This window comes from Pan paniscus, chromosome 2 (genome assembly GCF_029289425.2).
Source record: "Pan paniscus chromosome 2, NHGRI_mPanPan1-v2.0_pri, whole genome shotgun sequence".
NCBI lineage: Eukaryota > Metazoa > Chordata > Mammalia > Primates > Hominidae > Pan > Pan paniscus.
In genome coordinates this window covers 43,483,392-43,505,577 of record NC_085926.1, presented here as the reverse complement: position 1 = coordinate 43,505,577, position 22,186 = coordinate 43,483,392, and the positions used below count along the sequence as shown (strand labels likewise).

General features: G+C 37.8%; 1 protein-coding gene across 12 annotated transcripts in view; it reads left to right on the top strand.

Moving 5' to 3' along the window:
- Positions 1 to 22,186, top strand: part of ANO10 (anoctamin 10) — a 325,599-nt gene that overhangs the window by 132,941 nt on the left and 170,472 nt on the right. For all 12 annotated transcript variants that reach the window (XM_034956236.3, XM_055109754.2, XM_055109751.2 and 9 more), the window contains 2 exons: positions 3,315 to 3,506; positions 8,894 to 9,022. In XM_034956236.3, the coding sequence (XP_034812127.1) occupies positions 3,315 to 3,506; positions 8,894 to 9,022 (321 nt within the window). The remainder of the gene's footprint in view (positions 1 to 3,314; positions 3,507 to 8,893; positions 9,023 to 22,186) is intronic.

Below are 22,186 nucleotides of genomic sequence, written 5' to 3'. Positions count from 1 at the left end.
GCGGGGATACTTTTGGATCACATTTATTCTAGATGATTGTTTCCTATGCATGAATCCTTTCTTCTGGGTTCATTTTTCTCCTAATTGAAATCAATGAATTTAGAACTGTATTTTCTGTAAGCTCATCCTGACTGTTATATGTGAGTCTAAAATAATGTTGCCAAGCTTTGGGAAAAAGCAATTTGGCCGAAACTTTAAAAACATTACTATAAAAGTAATACTTTCTCACTCACTGTAGAAAACTTAGAAAATGCAGGATAGAGTCAATATATAAAAAGAAATTCTCTGTAATATTCCCACCCATGGTAATCCCCTGGGTCTTCTGATTGCTGTTCCACCAGCCCAGGACTAAGCTGTGTTGCTTCCTAGATCTTCACTGTCCTCTGCTGTCCTTTTCCTGTGAACTGCCCACTCATATCCAACTGCATAGCTGGGTGAGGCTGAATTTTCATGACGACTATTCCAAGTAGGACATCATATTGCTGCACAGTAAATGAACTGCCTTCTACTAAATGATACATTACAGAGGTTTGCCAGAAATGTAAAAAGTGCCAGTCTGCATTAACATTTTTTGAAATGTAATTATTTTTCAAAAGACGTTTATGTTAATATGTTATTATTTAAATGTATTAATGGAAGAGCTTTAAAATTTCTCAGCTTTTTTTTTTTTTTTCTGGTGAGACAGGGTCTCACTTTGTCACACAGGTTGGAGGGCAGTGGTGGCAATAGTGGCTCACTGCAACCTCAACCTCCCAGGCTCAAGCGATCCTTCTACCTCAGCCTCCTGAGTAGCTGGGACTACAGGCATGTACCATCATGCCTGGCTTATTTTTGTATTTTTTGTAGAGATGGGCTCTCACTGTGTTGCCCAGGCTGGTCTTGAACTCCTGGATTTAAGCAGTTCTCCCACCTTGGCCTCCCAGAGTGTTGGGATGAGCCACCATGCCTGACCTAATTTCTCAGTTTTAATTAATAATATGGTAAGCATCAAAGCATCAACTAGATAAACTCACATAAACAAAACGTCTTTTTTTTTTTTTTTTTTTTTTTTGAGACAGAGTCTCGCTCTGTTGCCCAGGCTGGAGTGCAGTGGTGCGATCTTGGCTCACTGCAAGCTCTGCCTCCCAGGTTTATACCATTCTCCTGCCTCAGCCTCCCAAATAGCTGGGACTACAGGTGCCTGCCACCATGCCTGGCTAATTTTTTGTATTTTTGGTAGAGACAGATTTTCACCATGTTAGCCAGGATGGTCTCAATCTCCTGACCTCGTGATCCACCCGCCTCGGCCTCCCAAAGTGCTGGAATTACAGGCGTGAGCCACTGCGCCTGGCCAAACAAAATGTCTTTAATGTCCTCAATAATTTTTAAGAGTTTAAGGCTCCTTAAGACCAAAAAAGCTTGAAAACTACAGCTCTAGAACAACCTCCTTGCCGTTTTTCAAGGAATTGGCTTTTGTAAATCTATTGTTTGATCTTATTTCTCATAAGATTTGAATGAAATGATTTTGGAAGTATACCACCATTGTACCCCATCAGGATGTGTTGACGTCTGGTTGCCCATTTTGTGGGGTCACCTTGTTTGATCATTCGGTTGGCTTGGTAAAAGGCAGATTGCACAGTGTTTTTTTTTTTCCTTCATTTTATAATGAATAAATTATCTGTGGGTCAATACTTTTGAAACTTTCCTTTTCCTTTTTATAAATAGTATCTCTTTAAAAATACAATTTCTAATTGTTTGTTGCTGGCATATGGGAATGCTGTTAATTTTTATATCTTTTACCCACAATTTTTCTGAACTCTCCTGTTATTTCCAAAACATTTTCTATAGATTTTGTTGGATTTTCTACATAGACAGTAATTTGAGCTATAAATAATGACCATTTTCTTTCTTCCTTCAGTTTTTACCCTTTTTATTATCTACTAGGCTTACTGGTATGTTCAATACAATTTGAATAGAAGTAATTATCACAGGAATCTTTATCTTATTTCTGATTTTTTTATCTTCTCACCATTGTGTGTTATGTTTGTTCCGTGTTTTTAGTAAATAACATTTTATCAGTTTAAAGCTTCTCAGCTGAGTGTTGATAGCATGGTCGAACAAAAAGAGAGAATAGGGTAGATTGTGTCTTGGTTAATATATTCTTAGTGTGTGTATGTGTTTTCTTTGTTGAATTTTCATTTTTTTTTCCTTCTTGCTGTTGGATTATGTCCTTGGTTTGCTAAATTTCTTGGCTCAAAAGCACTCAGAAGTGTAAAAGGTGCTGATACAATGTTAACGTGTAGCTATCATCACTCAGAATCACCCCGAGAGATGGAAACACAGAGTGTGGGGAAACACAGAGTGTGGAGCACGCTGCTGTGTTTGGAAAGGGCTCCCCTGGTGCTATACACTAATAACTCCAAGAAGGCCTTTGCATGATTTTCAGAGGCTTCCCAATAGCACACCTGAGAAAAACTGCCTGCACATCTCTGCATAGGCTTGATCTTTACAGCCTGAAACAGTGCAATTTTGAATGCTGAGCATAGGGTATCAGGATTTCTTAAGACTGAATGTGGTAAAAATGGCTTGATTGCTAAGATTTTTACTCTTTTCCCAACTCTTGATTTCTTCATCCTTCAGAGAAAGAGATTGATGCAATGTCACTGGGTATATTTAAGAACCATAATTAGATGCTGCAACGCAACATGAGAACATACCATCTAGAGCCAAATGCAACCAACCAAGTTATTTAGAAACTGCTCGCCCTTGAATCCCAAGCTGAGCATTTAACCTGCCAGTTCTGAGGTTTATGTGTTTAGTGGTACTTTCTGGTGAACCTCGAAAATCACCAGTGAGACTCAGAATCGGTGGTTCATACTTGATTCAGATATCCAGAACATCTGGAAGAAGCACCTTTTGTCATTCCCAATACCCTATTGTTGTGTTTGAGATTTTCTATTTAGTAAAATATAAAATAAGAAAAACTGACTGGAAGTGGACTCTGACTTACACTAATACTGAGCCTAATATGCATATCTTAGTGAAAGACTGATTCAGAGATGCAATAATAATGTTTATTAATTTAAAAATATTAATGCTTATGATTGCTTTAAAATATTGTGATGAATACTTTTCTTAAACTGAAATTATTATTGCATGTGTGTGGGATGATCATGAAGCCTGAGGGTGTCAGAAGTTGGAGAAACACTGGTGTATGGTGGGGAAACTCTTTGAGGTTTTTTTGAATAGTTAGAGGCCACAGCTTTGATTAGTATTGCAAAAGGATATTCCTATTGTATGATATTAAAATAATGCATGCTTGTTTATATTTTCAGGGCACCTTTGATGATTACTTGGAGTTATTCCTGCAGTTTGGTTATGTGAGCCTTTTCTCCTGTGTTTACCCATTAGCAGCTGCCTTTGCTGTGTTAAATAACTTCACTGAAGTAAATTCAGATGCCTTAAAAATGTGCAGGGTCTTCAAACGTCCATTCTCAGAACCTTCAGCCAATATTGGTGTGTGGCAGGTAATTGTTTGAGAAAAAAATTATTCCTTTAAAAAATAAAAATACGAGGTGTTATGACAGGGAAAAAAAATTAAAAAGTAAGCCCTACAGAGAGATTTAGGAAAACTGAATTTGTTTGTTTTGCTACAAACTAGCTGTGTGGCCTTGGATAACCATTAACTTTGTCTAGCTTCACTTTTCTTGTTTTTAAAATTGTGGGTTAGGGGAGATAAATATAATTTCTAAGACCCCTTTTAGATGTGAAACTCTGACAATCTTCTGGGAAAGTAGCCAGCTAAGACTTCACCTCAGCCAGTATTAATGAGACCCTCTCTGCTACAGTGTCAGTGGAAGCCACATGGGGAGCCTAGACTTCTGCTCCTATCTGGCAGTAATGAGACTCCTTTTTTAGTTTTTGCTAGTCTAGTTTTCTAGTCCTGGGGTGGTCTCAGAGGAAGCCTAGTGGAATATAAGGAGTTTCACCACAACCCTGCACAGTGGAGGCCACATGGGAACATATATGAGGCACCTGTCCTTCTCTCCCTGAAGGAAGAATCAGTAGAGGTCTAGTGGGAAGCCAGAGCACCCATCCTTGCCCAGCAATAATGAGGAATCCCCGCTGGATGCCAGTGGTTTCTACATGGGGAACCTGGACTTCTACCTCTACCTGGTAGTAATAAGGCGTTATCCCCTCTTCCCTTGCTGGAATGGTGTCAGAGAAATCAACTAAAACAGAAGATTTAAATGAGATATAGAATCTTATCTCTCCTAACATGTCCAGGTTTCTATTTAAAAAATCACTGATCAGACCGGGTATGGTGGCTCACACCTGTAATCCCAGCACTTTGGGAGGTTGAGGCAGGTGGATTACCTGAGGTCAGGAGTTCGAGACCAGCCTGGCCAACATGGTGAAACCCCATCTCTACTAAAAATACAAAAATTAGCCAGGCATGCTGCTGGGCGCCTGTAATCCCAGCTACTCAGGAGGCTGAGGCAGAAGAATCACTTGAAGCCGAGAGGCAGAGATTGCAGTGAGCTGAGACCATATCATTACACTCCAGCCTGGGTGACAGAGTGACACTGCATCTCAAAAAAAGAAAAAAAAAAAAAAAGAAAAATCACTCATCATAGAAAGAACCAGGAAGAAATCAAGCTTAATGAGAAAAGACAGTCAGCAGATGCCACTACCAAGATGACACAGGTTAGAAATATTGGACAGAGATTTTAAAACAGCCTTATATAAAAGTTTCAATGAGTAATTATGACCATATCTGAAACAAATGAAAAAACAGAATTAGGATGTCTCAGCAAAGAGATGGAAGATATAAAAGAGAATCACATTGATATTTTAGAAGTGACAAATACCATAATTGAAATAAAAAGCTCACTGAATGAGTGCAACAGCAGAATGGAAGGGATAGAGGAAAGAATCAGAAACTGGAAAATAGAATAAAAGAAATTATCAGCTGGGTGCTGTGGCTCACGCCTGTAATCCCAGCACTTTGGGAGGCCAAGGCAGGCAGATCACGAGGTCAGGAGTTCGAGACCAGCCTGGCCAACATGGTGAAACCCCATCTCTACTAAAAATACAAAAAATTAGCTGGGCGTGGTGGTGGGCACTTATAATCCCAGCTACTTGGGAGGCTGAGGCAGGAGAATCACTTGAACCTGGGAGGCAGAGGTTGAAGTGAGCTGGATTGCGCCACTGCACTCCAGCCCGAGCAACAGTGTGAGACTCCATCTCAAAAAAAAAAAAAAAAAAAAAGAGAAATTATCCAGTCTGAACAACAGAGAGAAAATATTCTGTAAGCACAAACATAACCTCAGGGACCTGTGTGGGTATAAAAAAGAGCTAACATTCATGTCACTGGAGTTACAGAAGGAGAGAAGAAAGAGGGAGGGGCCCAAAAAGTACTTGAATAAATAACGGCTAAGAACTTTTTAAATGTGGCAAGAGACCCAAAACTGCAGATTCAAGAAGCATTGTGAACCCCAAACAAGATAAACCAAAGAAATCCTTGCCAACACACATCGTAAACACTTGAAAGCTAAAGACAGCATTTCAAGAGCATCAGAAGAGAAATAACATCTTACCTATAGGGGGAAAACAATTAGAATGACAGGCAATTTCTTATTGGAAGCTATGGAGGCCAGAAGAAAGTGGCAAAATATTTTTCAGGTCCTTAAAGTATTGTCAATATAGAATCCTGGCTGGGTGCAGCGGCTCATGCCTGTAATCCCAGCACTTTGGGAGGCTGAGGCAGGTGGATCACCTGAGGTCAGAAGTTTGAGACTAGCCTGACCAACATGGTGAAACCCCATCTCTACCAAAAATACAAAAATTAGCTGGGTGTGGTTGTGGGTGCCCGTAATCCCAGCTACTTGAGAGGCTGAGGCAGGAGAATTGCTTGAACCTGGGAGGCAGGGGTTGCAGTGTGCTGAGATTGCGCCATTCCACTCCAGCCTGGGTGACAAGAGCAAAGCTCCATCTCAAAAAGAAAATAGTGTGTGTATATATATAAAATACACACATTTACATACATACATACACATATATATATATATCCAGAGATAATATTTTTCAGAAATGAAGGAAAAAGCAAGACACTTTCAGATGCAGGCGAACTAAGAGAATTTGTTGCCAGTACACCTATCCTAAGAGAATAGCTATAGGAAGTTCTCTTAACTAAGGAATTATGAAAGAAGAAATCTGGGAACCTGTAGAAGAAAAAACATGGTAACCAAAAATATTAGTAAACAAAATGGACTTTTCTTCTCTTATTGAGTTTTCTATGTTATGTTTGATGGTTGAAGCAAAACTTATAATACTGTCCAATGATTCTAAATATGTAGAAAAAATTTTTTTTTATTTTTTTATTTTTTGTAGGCATGGGCTCCCACTATGTTGACCAGGTTGGCCTCAAATGATCCTACCACCTTGGCCTTCCAAAGTGCTAGGATTACAGGCATGAGCCACTACACCCAACCTATGTAGACAAGATACACTGATTCTTTTCCCTATATCAAGACAAGTATATTATAAATAGCAGATGGTAGAGGGAGGTAAGGTTTCTGTGCTTCACTCAAACTGATAAATGATGACACAAGTAGAATGTGATAAGTTACGGATATATAATACCTAGAGCAACCACTAAAAACATTACACAAAAGATATACTCAGGAACATTATAGATAAACCAAAATGGAATTCTGAAAAATGTTCAAGTAAACCACAGTAAGACAGGAAAAAGAAAGCAGAGAAATGAAAAACAGGGAACAAACAGAAAACAAGGAAATGACCAGCCGTACATCCTAACATATCAATAACTACATTACCTGTAAATGGTCAAACAACAATTAAAGACAGAGATTGGGAGAGTGGATTAAAACACATGACTGAAGTATATGCTGTCTCTAAGAATCTCAAGTCAAATATGATTTAGGTAGGTTTAAAGTAAAAGAATAGAAAAAGATATATATGGAAATATTAATCAAAAGAAAGAAGGAATGACTATATTAGTATCAGATAAAATAGACATCTGTGCAAAAATTGCCAGAGAGGACCATTCTATGATGATAAAAGTGTCAAATTACCAGGAAGACATAGCAATCTTAAATGTATATGTGATTTTGGAATATGCAAACAAATCTATATTGACAAAAAGCAGATCATATTTTGTTTGGACCCAGGTGTAAAGAGAGGGCTGAATTGCAAGGTCATGAGGAATCTTTTGGGGGAAATGGAAATGTCCTGTGTCTTGTTTGTGGTGGTGGTGGTTTCACAGGTAAATACACCTATCAAAAGGTAATGAAGTATATACCTTAAATGCATGCAGTTTATTGTATGTAAATTATAACTCAATATAGGTGATTTTAAAAAAAACCTGAAAGTTTAGTTACAAACATATTGCAAGTTCAGGAAGCCAGGCCCTGTCATATGCTGCTGGTGGAAGCATGAGCTGGTCAACCCATGGAGTGCAGCTTCGTATTTATCTATCAAAATTACAAATGCATGTCCCCTTTGACTCAGCCATTTCACTTTCCAGAATTTAGCCTAATTCCACATTTGTTAAATGATGTACTTATAAGATCACCAGTTGTAGCACTGTTTGTAATAGCAACTAAATGCCCACCAATAAGAAAATGGTTACATAAATTCTGATACGTCCATGTAATAAAATGCAGAAGCAGTGTGGCAAAGAATGAGGGAGCTCTTTTAGTATTGACACAGAAAGTCCCTCAAGACACTTTAAATTACTAAAGCAAGGGGCCTGACAGTATGTAGTATGCTGAAAAGGGAGTAGGAAAGAGTGTATATATTCAATATGCTTATTTTGCATACAAACTGTCTGGGAGAATACATAAGAAATTGCAAATAGTGGTTGTCTTCTAGGGAGAACGGGAGCTGCGAAGTGGAAGAAAAGGGGACAACGGAAAAAGACACTCTTCACTATGTACTTAGAATTTTTTATTTTTAAGCCATGAGAATATAATCAAAAGTAAATAAATAGAAATTTTAAACTAAAGTAAAGACAGTCTTAGACTTCTTATGAAGAAAACTGTGGAAAAATAATCAGACTACACAAAGATTTCTAAATTGTAAGATGGCAGAAGTTCTCCATGGGACAAAATGTATTCATATTAAGTTTGGATTCAGTCATCTTTTGTTTTGCTTCTTTTAAAATTAATGTTTCTAATAGTACTTGTGTTTCTTGGAATTAATGGGTAAATTATTAAGTAGTGATCACCATATACTTTATATTAAAGAAAAAAAGAGCAATGGTCACAACATTTCTCCATCCATCCTTGGCAGTATGCACCAAAGTCTCCTTCAGGGAATGCTGGACCAGTTTGTCTAGTAGGTCTCAGTGAGGCCTAGCATCTATATTTTTCTAAAGTTCTACATTTGATTTGCTAAATGATGCTAGGAAAGGATCACCATTTATCACTGGTGCCTTGATTATAAAGCTGGTTATAGCTGAGTCAGATGTGGTGTGTGATGTCAAAGTAGAAGGATGGTTTCACAACATAAGTTCTGTTTGAAATCTTACCTGTTTTTTAATGTGAAACATTTTTCCCTGGCAGCCCTACTTTAGATTCCCCTTAGATGTGAGTAGAGTAACTTTAACAGTATTCCCAATTCAGGTCCAGGGCTGCCTCCAATTAGGAAGATAGAACATACTGCTTTGGGATATTCATGCCAAAAGTATCTAAAATACTGCCTAACAGTATGGCTTTTTTTTCAGCTAAAAAAATCATACCATGACAGAGAAAAAAATTTAAAATGTACTTGGAATGTTTAGAACTAGGGTAAGACATTCTCTTTGATTTTTAGATAACGTGAAAAAGGATGAGGAAATATGGAAACAGTCATTGCAATTTTTAATTTCCATTCTTTTTTCTTTTAGTTGGCTTTTGAAACGATGAGTGTTATATCTGTGGTCACTAACTGTGCGCTGATTGGAATGTCACCACAAGTGAATGCAGTCTTTCCAGAATCAAAAGCAGACCTCATTTTGATTGTAGTAGCAGTGGAGGTAAGTAAAGATTTAAACTTATTTTAAGCAGTATCCATATTACGTTTCTCTATTCCAAAGCAGTGCTGTCTCGCTCGGGCTGTCCATGACTGACAATTGAGCAATATGGATTTACTGGTAAGAAAGCAAAAACGGTTCAAGTAATAGAAGACATGAGGATTCAGGCTGTGTATTCATGGTTATTGCCCAAGTATGGAAAACTGTCACCACAATGCAAACAGGAAGTGACTTTTCCACTATTGTGCTGGCCTGCCCAGTGCTAAGTAGGTAAATCCTATTTGAGGATCAGGTGCCATGGCTCACGTCTGTAATCCCAGCACCCAAGCCAAGGCAGAAGGATGACATAAGGCCAGGAGTTCAAGACCTGGGTAACATAAGACCCTGTCTCCACAAAAAATTTAAAAATTACCTGATGTAATTTGGTACCTGATGTGTTGGTTCATTCTTGTAGTCCTAGCTATTTGGGAGGCTGAGGCAGGAGGATTGACTGAGCCCTAGAGTTCAAGGTTACAGTGAGCTATGATGGCACCATTGCACTCCAGCCTGGGCAACAGAGCGAGACACTGTCCCTTAAAAAAAAAAATCCTATTCAAAATCAAATTCCATACATTTAATATATATTTTTAGTCTATTTTAGAGAAAAGACAGTTCTACTTTCTTAAGCAAATCCTAAAAACACTTTTTGATAATGACTTAAGTCTCATTTGCTACAGGTGTGAAATTCATTGTGAAACACTCTCAAACTTCAAAATGTAATTTGTAGGACGATAGATAATTTCACATGCAAAGCCCAAGTAGGCTGTCTGTGCTCTTTTTACGTTTTTCTTTTATCATGTTTCAGAATATGGATCCCTGTAACATCTTGGAAATTAAGCACTAACCAAATGTAAATGGAATAATTTGTAGGAATTTTTTTTGTTGCTTGTAATTATAGTTGTCAAGAATATTGTAACCACCTTTCATTTTTAGATATTTTAAAAACAGAACAGTTATGGAACTCTATAAAAGCAGAACTTAGGAGGATCCTGAATGGTGTTTCATATACTTAAGGCCTTAGGACTCAGGGCTGACCAGAGGAAAGGAAATCATGAACTTGCACATTTCCAGTGTTGGCTAAAGAAATATATTCTGCTTTGCTCTTTTTGGCTCTTATTGTATTTGGTAGGAATCTGTGTTCATGATAGATGCTATATGTGGAATATGCATTTTGGAGAATGATTTTAGACAGCAGTGAGTGGGAGGGAAAAGAAAATGGCCCTGACAGATACAAGTAGGTCTATTTTGAATTTTGTAAGTTGAATAGAATTTTGGAGAGCTATTTGCAAGGCTGATTTATGACCTGTGGAAGTGAGAAAACAAGACAGAGTTACCTTTGACAGGGAGAGACCAGCTGGCTAGGCTTGTAGTGTGCCTTCTTGATTTAGAATATGGCACTTCACTTCACAGATCTAAAAATTTGTCTTTGCCAGTATACTCAGAGTTAATTAAAGGCTTTTGGGACTGACTGAAACTTAAAACTCATGAAACTTACAAGGGATTGACCAGAAAGCCAGGTGGTTAATTTACAATAAAAAGATACTTTACCAATACCTTAACAGTGGATGTTAAAGTGAAGGTGGATTGGTTATTAGAAGATTTCTTGGTAAATTTAGAACAAGAGCAGGAGTGGTGTAATATCCTGAAATACGCAGAAAACCTGAAAACCATCCCTACCTCCACACAGAGCAGAGCTCTCTCATGAGCCAGCTCTTGGTGTCCATCGCTAGCTTCTGAGCAATGCTGGATGAGCTCATTACAGTCTACATCTTGATTTTTGCCCTCACTTTCTCTAGATTCCTGGCTGGCTCAATATATTACCATTGATTAGCCTACTGCTTTCTTTTGTATTTAGTGATACCTTAATCACATATTGAGGGCCTGGTTCTTCTTATTTAATTCGGGAGACTTACTGGCCTATAAATACTGTTCTGCAGGTGGCTAGTCTCGTGTTAAACAGGATGGTTTTGCTAGTCTAATCCTCACGGATTCACTTAATCTGCACATTCTAGGGATACTTGGCTGTTACCCTCTAGGTTCTAACCATTATGCCTCCTCTTATTTATTTATTTATTTATTGTCTCTTCACATTGTATAAAAACAGCTGTTTTAATTGTCATTGTCTAAACTGGCAAAGTAAGAAGCATCAAGGAAGGCTAGGAAGAAGCCAGGAAGCATCAAAGAAGGCTCCCTGCAGGTTTCAGGGGGGATCATAGCCCTGCCAACGTCTTGATTTTGGACTTCTAGCCTCCAGACTATGAGACAATACAGTCCTGCTGTTTTAAGCCATCTATAATAGTTTGTGATAACTTTGTTCTGGCAACCCTGAGAAACAAATGCATTTTCCTTTCTGCTAGCAACAAATTCTCTTAATTTTTTCTTCATCTGAAAACTTTTTTTCTCTTTCATTCTTAAGTATAGTTTTGCTGGACATAGAATTCATGGATGATAGTCTTTTTCTTTCAGCATATGAAAAACATTTTGGTATTTCCTTCTAGTCTCAATGGTCTCAGAAGAGAAATATATCATTCCAATTGGTGTTCGCCTGTAGTTAATGGATCCTTTTTTCTCTGGCTGCTTTTAAGATTTTTTTCCCTGTATCTTTAATTTTTGAAAGTTTAATCATAATGGGCCTTAGTGTAGCTTTTTGGGGGTTTATTCCATTTGGGGCATGCTCAGCTTCTTAGATCTGTGGGTTTGTGTCTTTAACCAAATTAAGGAACTTTATAGCCATTATTTCTTCAAGTACTCTTTCAGCCCCACTCTCTCTCTTCTCCTGGGATTTTCATATGAATCTTGGGTCTTTTGTATTTTCCCACAGGTCCCTAAGGCCCTGTTCAATTTTTGTCAGCCTGTTTTCTGTTATTCACATTAGGTGAATTCTGTTGATGTATTTTCAAGTTCACTGTTTCAACATCTTCTATATGTCCACACTACTATTGAGCCCATATACTGAGGTGTTTTTTTTTTTAATTTCTATTACTGCATTTTTCAGTTCTATAATTTTCATTTGGTTGTTTTTATAACTTGTATTTCTTTTGCATGTGGATGTCCAGTTTTCCCAGCACCATTTGTTGAAAAGATTGTCTTTTCCCTAATGCGTGGTCTTGGCACCCTCGTTGAAAATCATTTGACTGTATATGCAAAGTTTGCAAAATCATTTGACTGTGTACCCAGAGTTTATTTCTGGGCTCTTTATTCCATTGGTCAGTGTTTCTGTTTTTATGCCAGTACCATACTCTTGATTTCCATAGCTTTGTAGTATGTTTTGAAATCAGGAGGTGTGAGACTACTAACTTTGTTCTTCTTTTTCAAGATTGTTTTGGCTGTTTCAGTGTGTATTTATGTCAATGTGCTTGCAGTAAGCTATGGCTATTTATTTTATGATATTTTTAAATGTTAACTATCGATCAGAAGTTGGATTATATTGGCACAGATGGGTCCTCTCTTTCTGCCACAGTGTGTATTTGAATATTTGTTTTGTTTATACCTTATTGACTTTCGTACATTTGAGAGGGCCCTAGCTTTGGTTTCTCAATAGAAAATTTTGTGTGTCAGGACAAAACCAAGCTCAAGCTGTTTAAAATAGCCAAAAAATTAGAAATTTACCAATGCTATTCTAGTGTTGCTGAGACCTCAGCTGAATGCCATCTGGTCTTGTAATGAATCCAAAAAGTGTAACATTTACAAATAGAATAGAAAATACAAATTTTTGGTTTGCTACCATTCAGTTTGTAAAATCATGTTAAAATTCTAATTCTGAATTTTACAAGGTAACTATGTGAGGTGATAGATATGATAATTAGATTAATTTTGCTAATCATTTCATAGGATATACATATTTCAAAATATGTTGTATAACTTAAATATATTTCAATTTTTATTTGTCAGTTATACCTCTATAAAGCTGGAAAAAAAGAATGTTACAGAATGTTCATCAAAACTATCAGTGGGGTCGGGCACGGTGGCTCATGCCTGTAATCTCAGCACTTTAGGAGGCCAAGGTGGGCAGATGACCTGAGGTCAGGAGTTCGAGACCAGCCTGGTCAACATGATGAAACCCCGTCTGCACTAAAAATACAAAAATTAGCCGGGCATGATGGTGCGTGCCTATAATCCCAGCTACTCGGGAGACTGAGGCAGGGGAATCGCTTGAGGCAGAGGTTATGGTAAGCCGAGATTGCGCCACTGCGCTCCAGCCTGGGCGACAGAGAGAGACTCTGTCTAAAAAAAATAAAAATAAAAAATAAAAAAACCATCATTGGGTCAATTAACATGTTTCTGTTTATAAGATTTTTCTCTTTTTTCTGAAAATCTTTTCAAATAAGGAAATTAAATCTTAAAATTAACGTTAAAATAGAATTTTTTACTGGAGTCTACATAATGTTCTTATTGATTTAAAAAAGTTTTGCTAGTAGCATATTAAATTAACAGCATGCTATACTTTCATATGTTTATTCATGGCCCCTATAAGAGCAGAAATTTTACTAACTCAAAAAATGCCATAATCTATAAATATATAAAAATTCTCATAAATTTTTAACGTCTTGATGGAAAAAGCAATTTAAGATGCTTTTTTCTCCAAATTAATTAACCAAATAAATATCTAGATACATTTACATGATTAGAATTTGTTAACAGAACAAACACGACTTAGAAAATGTAACAATTTTATAAAGTTGATGTTGAGTGTTAATGTTCTCAAAATTTAAAATTGGATGAATTGATAGTTTCTATTGCTTTTCTGGATCACATTTCCAAAGCCAGGTCACTTTATTTTTTACGCAGGTTTCTGATTCTTTTTTTTTTTTTTTTTTTTATTTCAGACAGAGTCTTGCTCTGTCACCCAGGCTGGAGTGCAGTGGCACAATCTTGGCTCACTGCATCCTCTGCCTCCTGGGTTTAAGCAATTCTCATGGCTCAGCCTCCTGAGTAGCTGGGATTACAGGTGCACACCACCATGCTTGGCTAATATTTGTATTTTTAGTAGAAACGGGGTTTCACCATTTTGGCCAGGCTGATCTCGAACTCCTGACCTCAAGTGATCTGCCTGCCTCGGCCTCCCAAAGTGCTGGGATTACAGGTGTGAACCACCACACCCAGCCCTGATTCTTCATTTTTTTTAAAGCTTGATTTAGTACAGATGAAACTGAGTAAAGGCAAAAATGATCACTGCTGTATTATGAGAACTGTGTCATTTGTCACAACTTTTGTGTATTTACTGCCATCTAGTGTTGCCTTTAAAAATTGATGACACTTGAACACTACTTTCATTTGCAAAATAAAGAAATTTTTGTAGACTGAACCAGAGAATAGCCTACCAATGTAATAGGTGAAAACATGTGAAAATGCCATTTTTTGTGGGTTAAAAATAAATACTGGCGGTGTCATAAAGTTCAGCTCTCAAGATTAAATCAATATTCAAATAATTTCCCTTAAGTAATTATCATCCTTCCTTTTGAGGCAAACTTAGTTTGCTTTTTTGATGTAATTTTTAGCAAAAGATTACTACTTTACCTGCAGAATTATGTATGTCTCCAATTTCTAAAAAATAGAAATGGCCTGATATCTTCCAAATATTAAATTTTAGATAATACTTCATTTTAGTAATGACAGTTTTAATTCTAAATTAATTGACAGTTTTAATTCTAAACTTGGCAAGATGTACCTATCAGACATGTTGAATTACTGACAATTTACCTACTAAAACTGGTTCTTTTTCTAAGGTGAAGACGAGTTAACTACTCATCCCAGAAGTTACACTGCATTTCTAATGTTTAGGGCCTGGTGACCACCAAGCCTGCCTGTACCATGCATGTTTAATTTGTGGTTTAAAAAATATCATTTAATTGCAGTTTCTTTTAAAAAATAAGTTTTCATATGGCACCCCCTCTCCATCTGCCAGCAGCTGCTTAGAAGCAGAATTGAGGCCGGGCACAGTAGCTCACGCCTGTAATCCTAGCACTTTGGGAGGCCGAAGCGGGCAGATCACAGGTCAGGAGATCAAGACCATCCTGGCTAACACGGTGAAACCCCGTCTCTACTAAAAATACAAAAAAATTAGCGGGCGCTGTGGCGGGCGCCTGTAGTCCCAGCTACTGGGAGGCTGAAGCAGGAGAATGTTGTGAATTCGGGAGGCGGAGCTTGCAGTGAGCTGAGATCCGGCCACTGCACTCCAGCCTGGGCGACAGAGCGAGACTCCGTCTCAAAAAAATAAAAAAGAAAAGAAAAGAAGCAGAATTGAGTCTTATCTGTAATACCAGAAGTATCCTCTGAGAATGAACTGAGCCTTTCCATGTTCTTTTGTGCCCTGACTCACAGGCTTTATTTTCCTAGTTTCAGATTTGAAAGTTGCAAGCATTATACAGATAATTCCTATATATTCTTTATCAGGATTCACTGATTTTGAACATTTTGTCACACATGTGTTCTTCCTCTCTCTCAACTAAGAGAGAGGGAGGGAAGGAGAGAGAGAAACAGAGGGAGAGAAGAGAGAGAGATTTATAGATATTTGAAACTATACAAATGTGGATTCTATCCCTATACTGCCTCTTAGGATATCACCTTGTCTTGTGAGCCCATTCCCTTGACTTCAGAGTGAGGCCAGTGCAGCCTCCCTTGCATGAGTGTTCTAAAGAGTAGAAATAACACATGTATAACTCTGATTATGTGTCTGGTATTGAGCAGGTGCTTACTAATTTGCAGGTCTTGTTACCACTCTCACAAGGCGAGGCATAGATGAGGTTGTATATGTGAAATGCCAAACACAGGGCTGAGTACTTGGTCAAGGCACAGGGGATGTGAGCTGCAGTTCTAACCAGCTTAGTATCAGAATGAAACTTTTGTTATCTTTATTATCATTTTCATAATTATTTGGTTAAGCAGGCAGTGTCACAGCATAGAGGTAGCTTGGGGTGTCAAAGTCTGGTGGTAACTGAATTAGAATCCCAGCATTTCCTTTTAATCTTTGAGTCTCAGTTTCCTTGGATATAAAATGGAGACATTGGTAGTGTACACAAGAAGTGTCAGGCACCGTGTTTGATGCAGAGGAGGAAGTGGAAAATTGATAACAGTTTATAGCACCACTGTTGTTAATGAGTTCCTCTTTCAGCAATTAGTTCATATGACTCTGTCAGCTCTAGATTTGTTGTCATGGGCCAGGCTCTCCATCATAGCATTGCATTGGTTCCGTCTGTGTTACAGTTTGCTGCTTACATGTTTATCTCCCTCTCTTACGTACCTTCTATCTGTGGCATGGCTGTTTTCTTCTCTCTGCTGATCTTACTTCCACGCCTCAGCCTAGCCCTCCCTCCCTCTCATTCATCCCTCATCAAGACTTGCTGATTCTGACTTCTGAATATTTGTTTCGGCTCTCTCCCTTGTCACTGAGTTCATGTTCTTACCATTTCTCATCTAGACATACTTTTTAAAACAGCTGTGGTGAGCATAATTCACACACCATACAATTCCCTCATTTAAAGCATACAGTTCAGGAGCTCTCACCTAAACTTTTACAGCAGATCTTTTTTTACAGAAGGAAAGCCTTCTGGCTTTGCTGCTTTTCCTCCTTTGGCCCATGCTCTCTATTGCTGGAGTGGTTATTCCTAAATGAAACTCTGATCATATTTCTCTTCCGCTGTGGCCCTCACATGGGTGTCCATGGCTTACAGAAGAAATGCGTTAGTCGAATGCCAGATGTTTGTTAGTCTCCTTCCCCTTCACTTCCCCTGGCTTCCATTCCATCCTTGGATAACCTAGGACCCTTTGTGAAAGTCACTGTTATCATTTACTGAAACTGTATGACAATCACGTGGCTCCATTACCAGATCGAGCTTCCTGAGAGCATGAGCAAGGACAGCATATGATGAAGCCTCAGTAACTGAGAAGCTTCATAAAGTAACTCAGTAGAGTTACTTTAACTCTTTGTTTTCAAGTGATTAAGTAACTGCTTGTTAAACGTTTATTAATTAATGAATGAGTCATATATAGTTTTTTTATTCAGTGTACATATAGTTAGTGCCAATTACTTAAGAATTAATTTATAATTATAAGGACTTTGATAATGTACCTTTGAGAAGTATACTAAGAAAACCCTTAAGTAAAATATTAAAATTATATCATTTATAAGAAAAGGCAAACTATATTGGGCAGTATGGTATAGTGGTTGAGAACATAGGTTCTGGGTTCAAATCCTGGCTACACCACTGACTAGCTCTGTGTCTTCGAATGAGTACCTACTTCTACAAACTTAGGAGGATTAAATGAATAAATGCATGCAGTATGTTTAGTACAGTGCCTGGCAAGATTAAGTGTTTAGTTTTGTTAGCTATTATTGTCATTGTTTCTGAAAAACAATCTGTTGTCATAGAAGTCTCTTCACCTAATTGAAAGGTTTGATTAAGTTCTGAGAATTCAGTTTAAAACTTAGCCTACAAAGGAGCCCACAACAAACTAAGTTACTAATCTGGTCACCATTTCCCATTGTTGAGCATGAGTTGGGTTGGTTTTTTATTTTTGGATTAGGGTGCTTTTGAATAGAATTATGGGACTGGGTTTTTTTTCTTCCTCCTCTTGTTTCCTTTATTCCTGTGATAATCTTGGAATTTACTAGTCTTTCCATGGGCTCTTTAGCTGTTATCTGGATAAAACATTGCTCTGTGTTCTCCTAATGTTGTGGGAATAATTAGTCAAATCAAATGCTTGCATTGAATACATATTTATTATGTGCTAAAATATGCTAGGCATTACTAAGATACATCCCTGGCTTCAGGAATGCTCACAGACAGAATTATGCAAGAGATACATTTCAGTGCAATAGGAGGCCTCTTTCTTCACCTCCTTCCCCTGTTAACCCAGCTCTCTCCATTCCCTCCTAACAGTGCCCTGACTAGTGCAGGCTCTGTTGGCCTGCTGAGTGGGCATTGGTGTGAGGATGATGGGGAAGATGTCCACTCACTGAGTTTATGGCTCACCAAGAGGCATTTTGTTCCCAAATCTGTTTATGTGTGGTATTCTTGTTACTGTAATTGGCATAATTTAATGAAATGGAATGGAGAATGATGAAAAGTGTGTGCTAAAATAGTGCCATCATTTCTATGAAAACCTTTGGAAAGACTTCATAAAGACAAATTGCTGTCAGATTGAATAAAGATGAGACAATTATAAAAGATTAGGGAAAAATCATCAGAATATGGACAGCCAGATTCTGTTTTTACATTGCTTCACAAGTGTCTTTAAGTTTTCACTCTCCTTTAAAGAAAACAAACCTGGGCATCTTAGACATTGTCTTATAGGTGTTATTTAGGCGCAGCAGAGAGTGAGACAGTCCATCACTGGATCCTACTCAGAGGAAGGGCCCTAGCTCTACAGCAAAAGATTTGCAAATTAGTGTACATTTAAATGTTTGCTAAAACAAAATGAATATATGCATTTTGTATGATTCTGCATTTTAGCTGTTTTGATTAACGAAGGAATTATTGGCCCCAATTGTGTCATCTAAATGGGCTTCTGTTCCTTGGGAGTGCTAAATTAGAATTTTAAGTTTGTCAAGTAATGGGAAATACTTGTTTTGTTGAAAAACCCAATGCCCTTGGAATTGATGGTTAATGTATAATCTGTTTAAATATGACTTAGTTAACATCCAGTTTTTGCAGATTACATTGCAATTTTTTAAGGTCTTACAGTGGGTAACCTAACCTGTTTCTTGCCTAAGAAAGTTTAGGAGAAGGCAAGTCTCACCCCTCTGTAAGAGATCGTTTTACACTCAGAATAGAGTTGTTTTCAGAAAACAATTGTCTGAAAGGAGGTAAGCATTAGAAAATTCAACAGCTTCTCTGTACTCTTAAGCCATAATTTCAAAGTCTGGCATCATTATTTTGTTTAAAGTGAAATCACAGAACATCATATGTATCCATATTCAAATGTAAATACTTCAGATATCCACAAACAAAAAACTGATTTGGGTTATTCATCTTTGAGGACTGTTGCTCTTGTCTCTTCTCATTTCATGCTTTCAAGACCTTCTGTCAATTACCTGCTCCCTCTGCTGTCTCCTACTGCACCCCAGCCTGTGCTTCCCGCTCTCAACAACAGACCTGCTAGGTGCGTCACCCTCCTCTGGGACCTGCTTGCTAACCTCATTCTTGCATGACAGTTAACTTTCCTTTCAGATGCCTGAACCGATCCAGAGTCAAACTGACCCTCTTTCTCTGACTTCCTATCTATTTTAATGGGGAGATAAAAAAGCATGTTTGGTTTTATTTTTTTTTCTAGGTTGGAAAGCAAGTGTTGCTTTAGAAAGTTGAAAATAGACTTGCAACACATAAGAAACCCCTGTTCTTTGCAATATTGAGTTGTGTGTTGAGCAGTCTCAAATCTAATGGGAATACATTTGAGGTGGCTCTGTGTGGCAGGGGACCCGTTGAAAAAGTGGAATGTGGGGGCAGCTCCAGTACCAGGAGGGAGCAGGAGGGGTGAAATAAGAGACTGTAGGTTTTCTTAGGGAGAGTGGAGAGTATGAATTGGGGGATAAGAGGTAATGGATGGGGAAACTGATGGAGGGCTCTAAGGTCATGATGAAAACTTTATAGCCCATTTACATTTTATTCCAAAATGGTATTTTAAAAAACACTTTCAAAGTCATGACTGCAGTATTCATTTTCATTCACTAACATAAATTCTACTTGGCCATTCCAGTGATCTCTAAAAATGAATAGATTGCGGATTGAATTTACTGTATCTTCTTATTGTGAGATTGAACTTCCAATCCTCTCCTTACCAGGAGCAGCCTCTTCGTTGGGTTGAGGAAGCTGAAACAGTTCTTGTCTATGAAGCACCTGCCCCTGTGTGTGTAGACAGCAGGCCGTTCTCCATCCTGCATCCCCCTCTGCATCTAGCCTCTTCCTGTCTCTGGTCCAACCACCCTCAAGTCCAAAAGACCAGCTGGAGTCTGCCTCAGCTTCTCCTCTTGATTGTTCTCAAATCCACCTCATTTTTTCCGTTTCTTCAGTCCTGTTGGTTAGATCCCAGTTCTTTATGCCTGCCATCGTTACAGTTTTTTTCTTCTGCCAGAGTTACAAAGCTGCCATAGTAATTGTTGTTAAAAAAAACCTGTTCTTTAAGGTATCCTTCTGTATTTTCACATAACTTGTTTTATTTCCGTTTTAAAAATTTTTTCTGAATTTCTAGTCAGTGCTGGAGATACAAAGAAAATAAATTCACCCTTCTTTTGGAAGAACTGGACTCACAAGCAAGATCATTTCAGTACCGTTTTTGATACCTCTTTTCTTATTTTTTTTCCTCAGTTAAAATGCTGTTCTTAAATTCATATTTGTCAATGTGTAGACCCTGTTCAATAACCCATTTCTTTAGGAATGGTTTCCCACATTAACAATACCCCAAACTCAAAATGCTGTGTTAGTATGCTACGTCAAATTTCACTTTTAGGAACACTTAGCTGTTTTTTTATACTGAAATTTTATATCAAAAATAGGGCCAGGCCTAACTATCATTTTTTAGTATCATAGACATTTATGTATTTTGGGTTTGGTGAAATGGTATAAATTTGACCAGATCTTAATGTTTCTAGTTATTTTGATATGTTGTATTTGTTCTTATGTCTTGTTACTTCTGTCCCTCCACCCTTTTTAGTCTGTAGCTTAAAAGCTTCAGAGGGTCTTTAGTTTCTTTTGTAGTCCTCCAAGGTGCCATGTGGCTAAGACTGGATTAAATTAGAAACTATGTGACGGTGGTTTGTGGACTCCAGGGTGCTTACAGATGTAAGATGTTAATACTACTACTATAATTTCCTCCTAACTAATAAAATGTGTTCCCAGTCCCATTATGTTATGTTATTGAAATCGACTATTTTTAAGGATGTTAAGAACAATGAACAGAAAAGAAAGGTTTTTGAATATTGGTTACTTTCTAAGAAAATTTCTTCCTATCTGACGTATATTAGTTGCGTGTGTGTGTGTGTGTGTGTGTGTGTGTGTGTGTGGTTTATAAAGTATGCCTGCTCTGAGCCTGAGATCATGGTTCTGCTCTGGTGGATGGAGCAGGAGGTGGAAGGTGAGCTGCAGAATGTAAAGATATGGTTGCCCCCAAGCTGTCATCATTGGGCCCCAGCTGTGACCATTTTTAGGAAGCTTGTAATGCTTCTATTATCCTTTCCATTTCAGCACTTCACACAGAACTAATTGGCACCATCTGTGCTAATAATTAAGCCTGTGATGTGGTCACTGGTGCACAAGGAACTCAGGTTGAGGGAATATTTCACAGCAAAAAGGAGGTGGGATATGAGTAGAAAGAATACAGTTTGTTGATATTCTTTTATGCTGGAAAAGGAAACCCAAGGAAAGAGGAGCTCTCTGATAGACCAATGATATTCTTCCACAGCCTATAAGCCTCTTGCCCACTGAGTGTGTAGGAAGGACATATGAGCAAGATGACAGGTTGAGCTCTTGGCATTGTCTTCTCTTTGCTATTAAATTTGTCCCGGAGATTGCTGTAATATACTTCTAGTCTACGTTTGGACATTAAAACTTAACCGAGGATGGTTGCCAAGGACTCAGAGTAAGGTGAAAGGTGAGGGCATTTTTTTTTTTTTTTTGAGTGATGAAATTGTTCTGTATCTTGATTATGGTGATGGTTTCACAGCTGGGTGCATTTATTAAAACTGAAAGTGCTATACACCAAGATGAGTGATTTTCTATTTAAGTTAAAAGGTAAATTTTAAAATGTATAAAAACTTGTTGAAAAAATGCTTTAGAAAATCTTTTGTGGCTTAGGACATGTTTACAAGATGAAAAAAGTAGATTTTTTTTCTTTTTCAAAATTAAGAACAAGACAACCTAAAACCAGTTAATCTAAAATTTGATTTTATATAGTAAATGGCTCCTTTCAAACACCAAATAAGATTTTATAATTGAATTTTTAGGCATATTGCTGAAAGGAACAAAAGAAGAGGGCTTTTAAGCTTTTCTTTCTTTGAGCCCCAGAACTCCATTTTACCATTAAAGGAGCTGCTCATCTTGAGTATTGTTTTGCTGATGAGAGGAAATTAATGAGGTGAGGCATCATTCTCATACATTTGAGAATTCACTGATCAAACTTAAGAACAAAAATGAT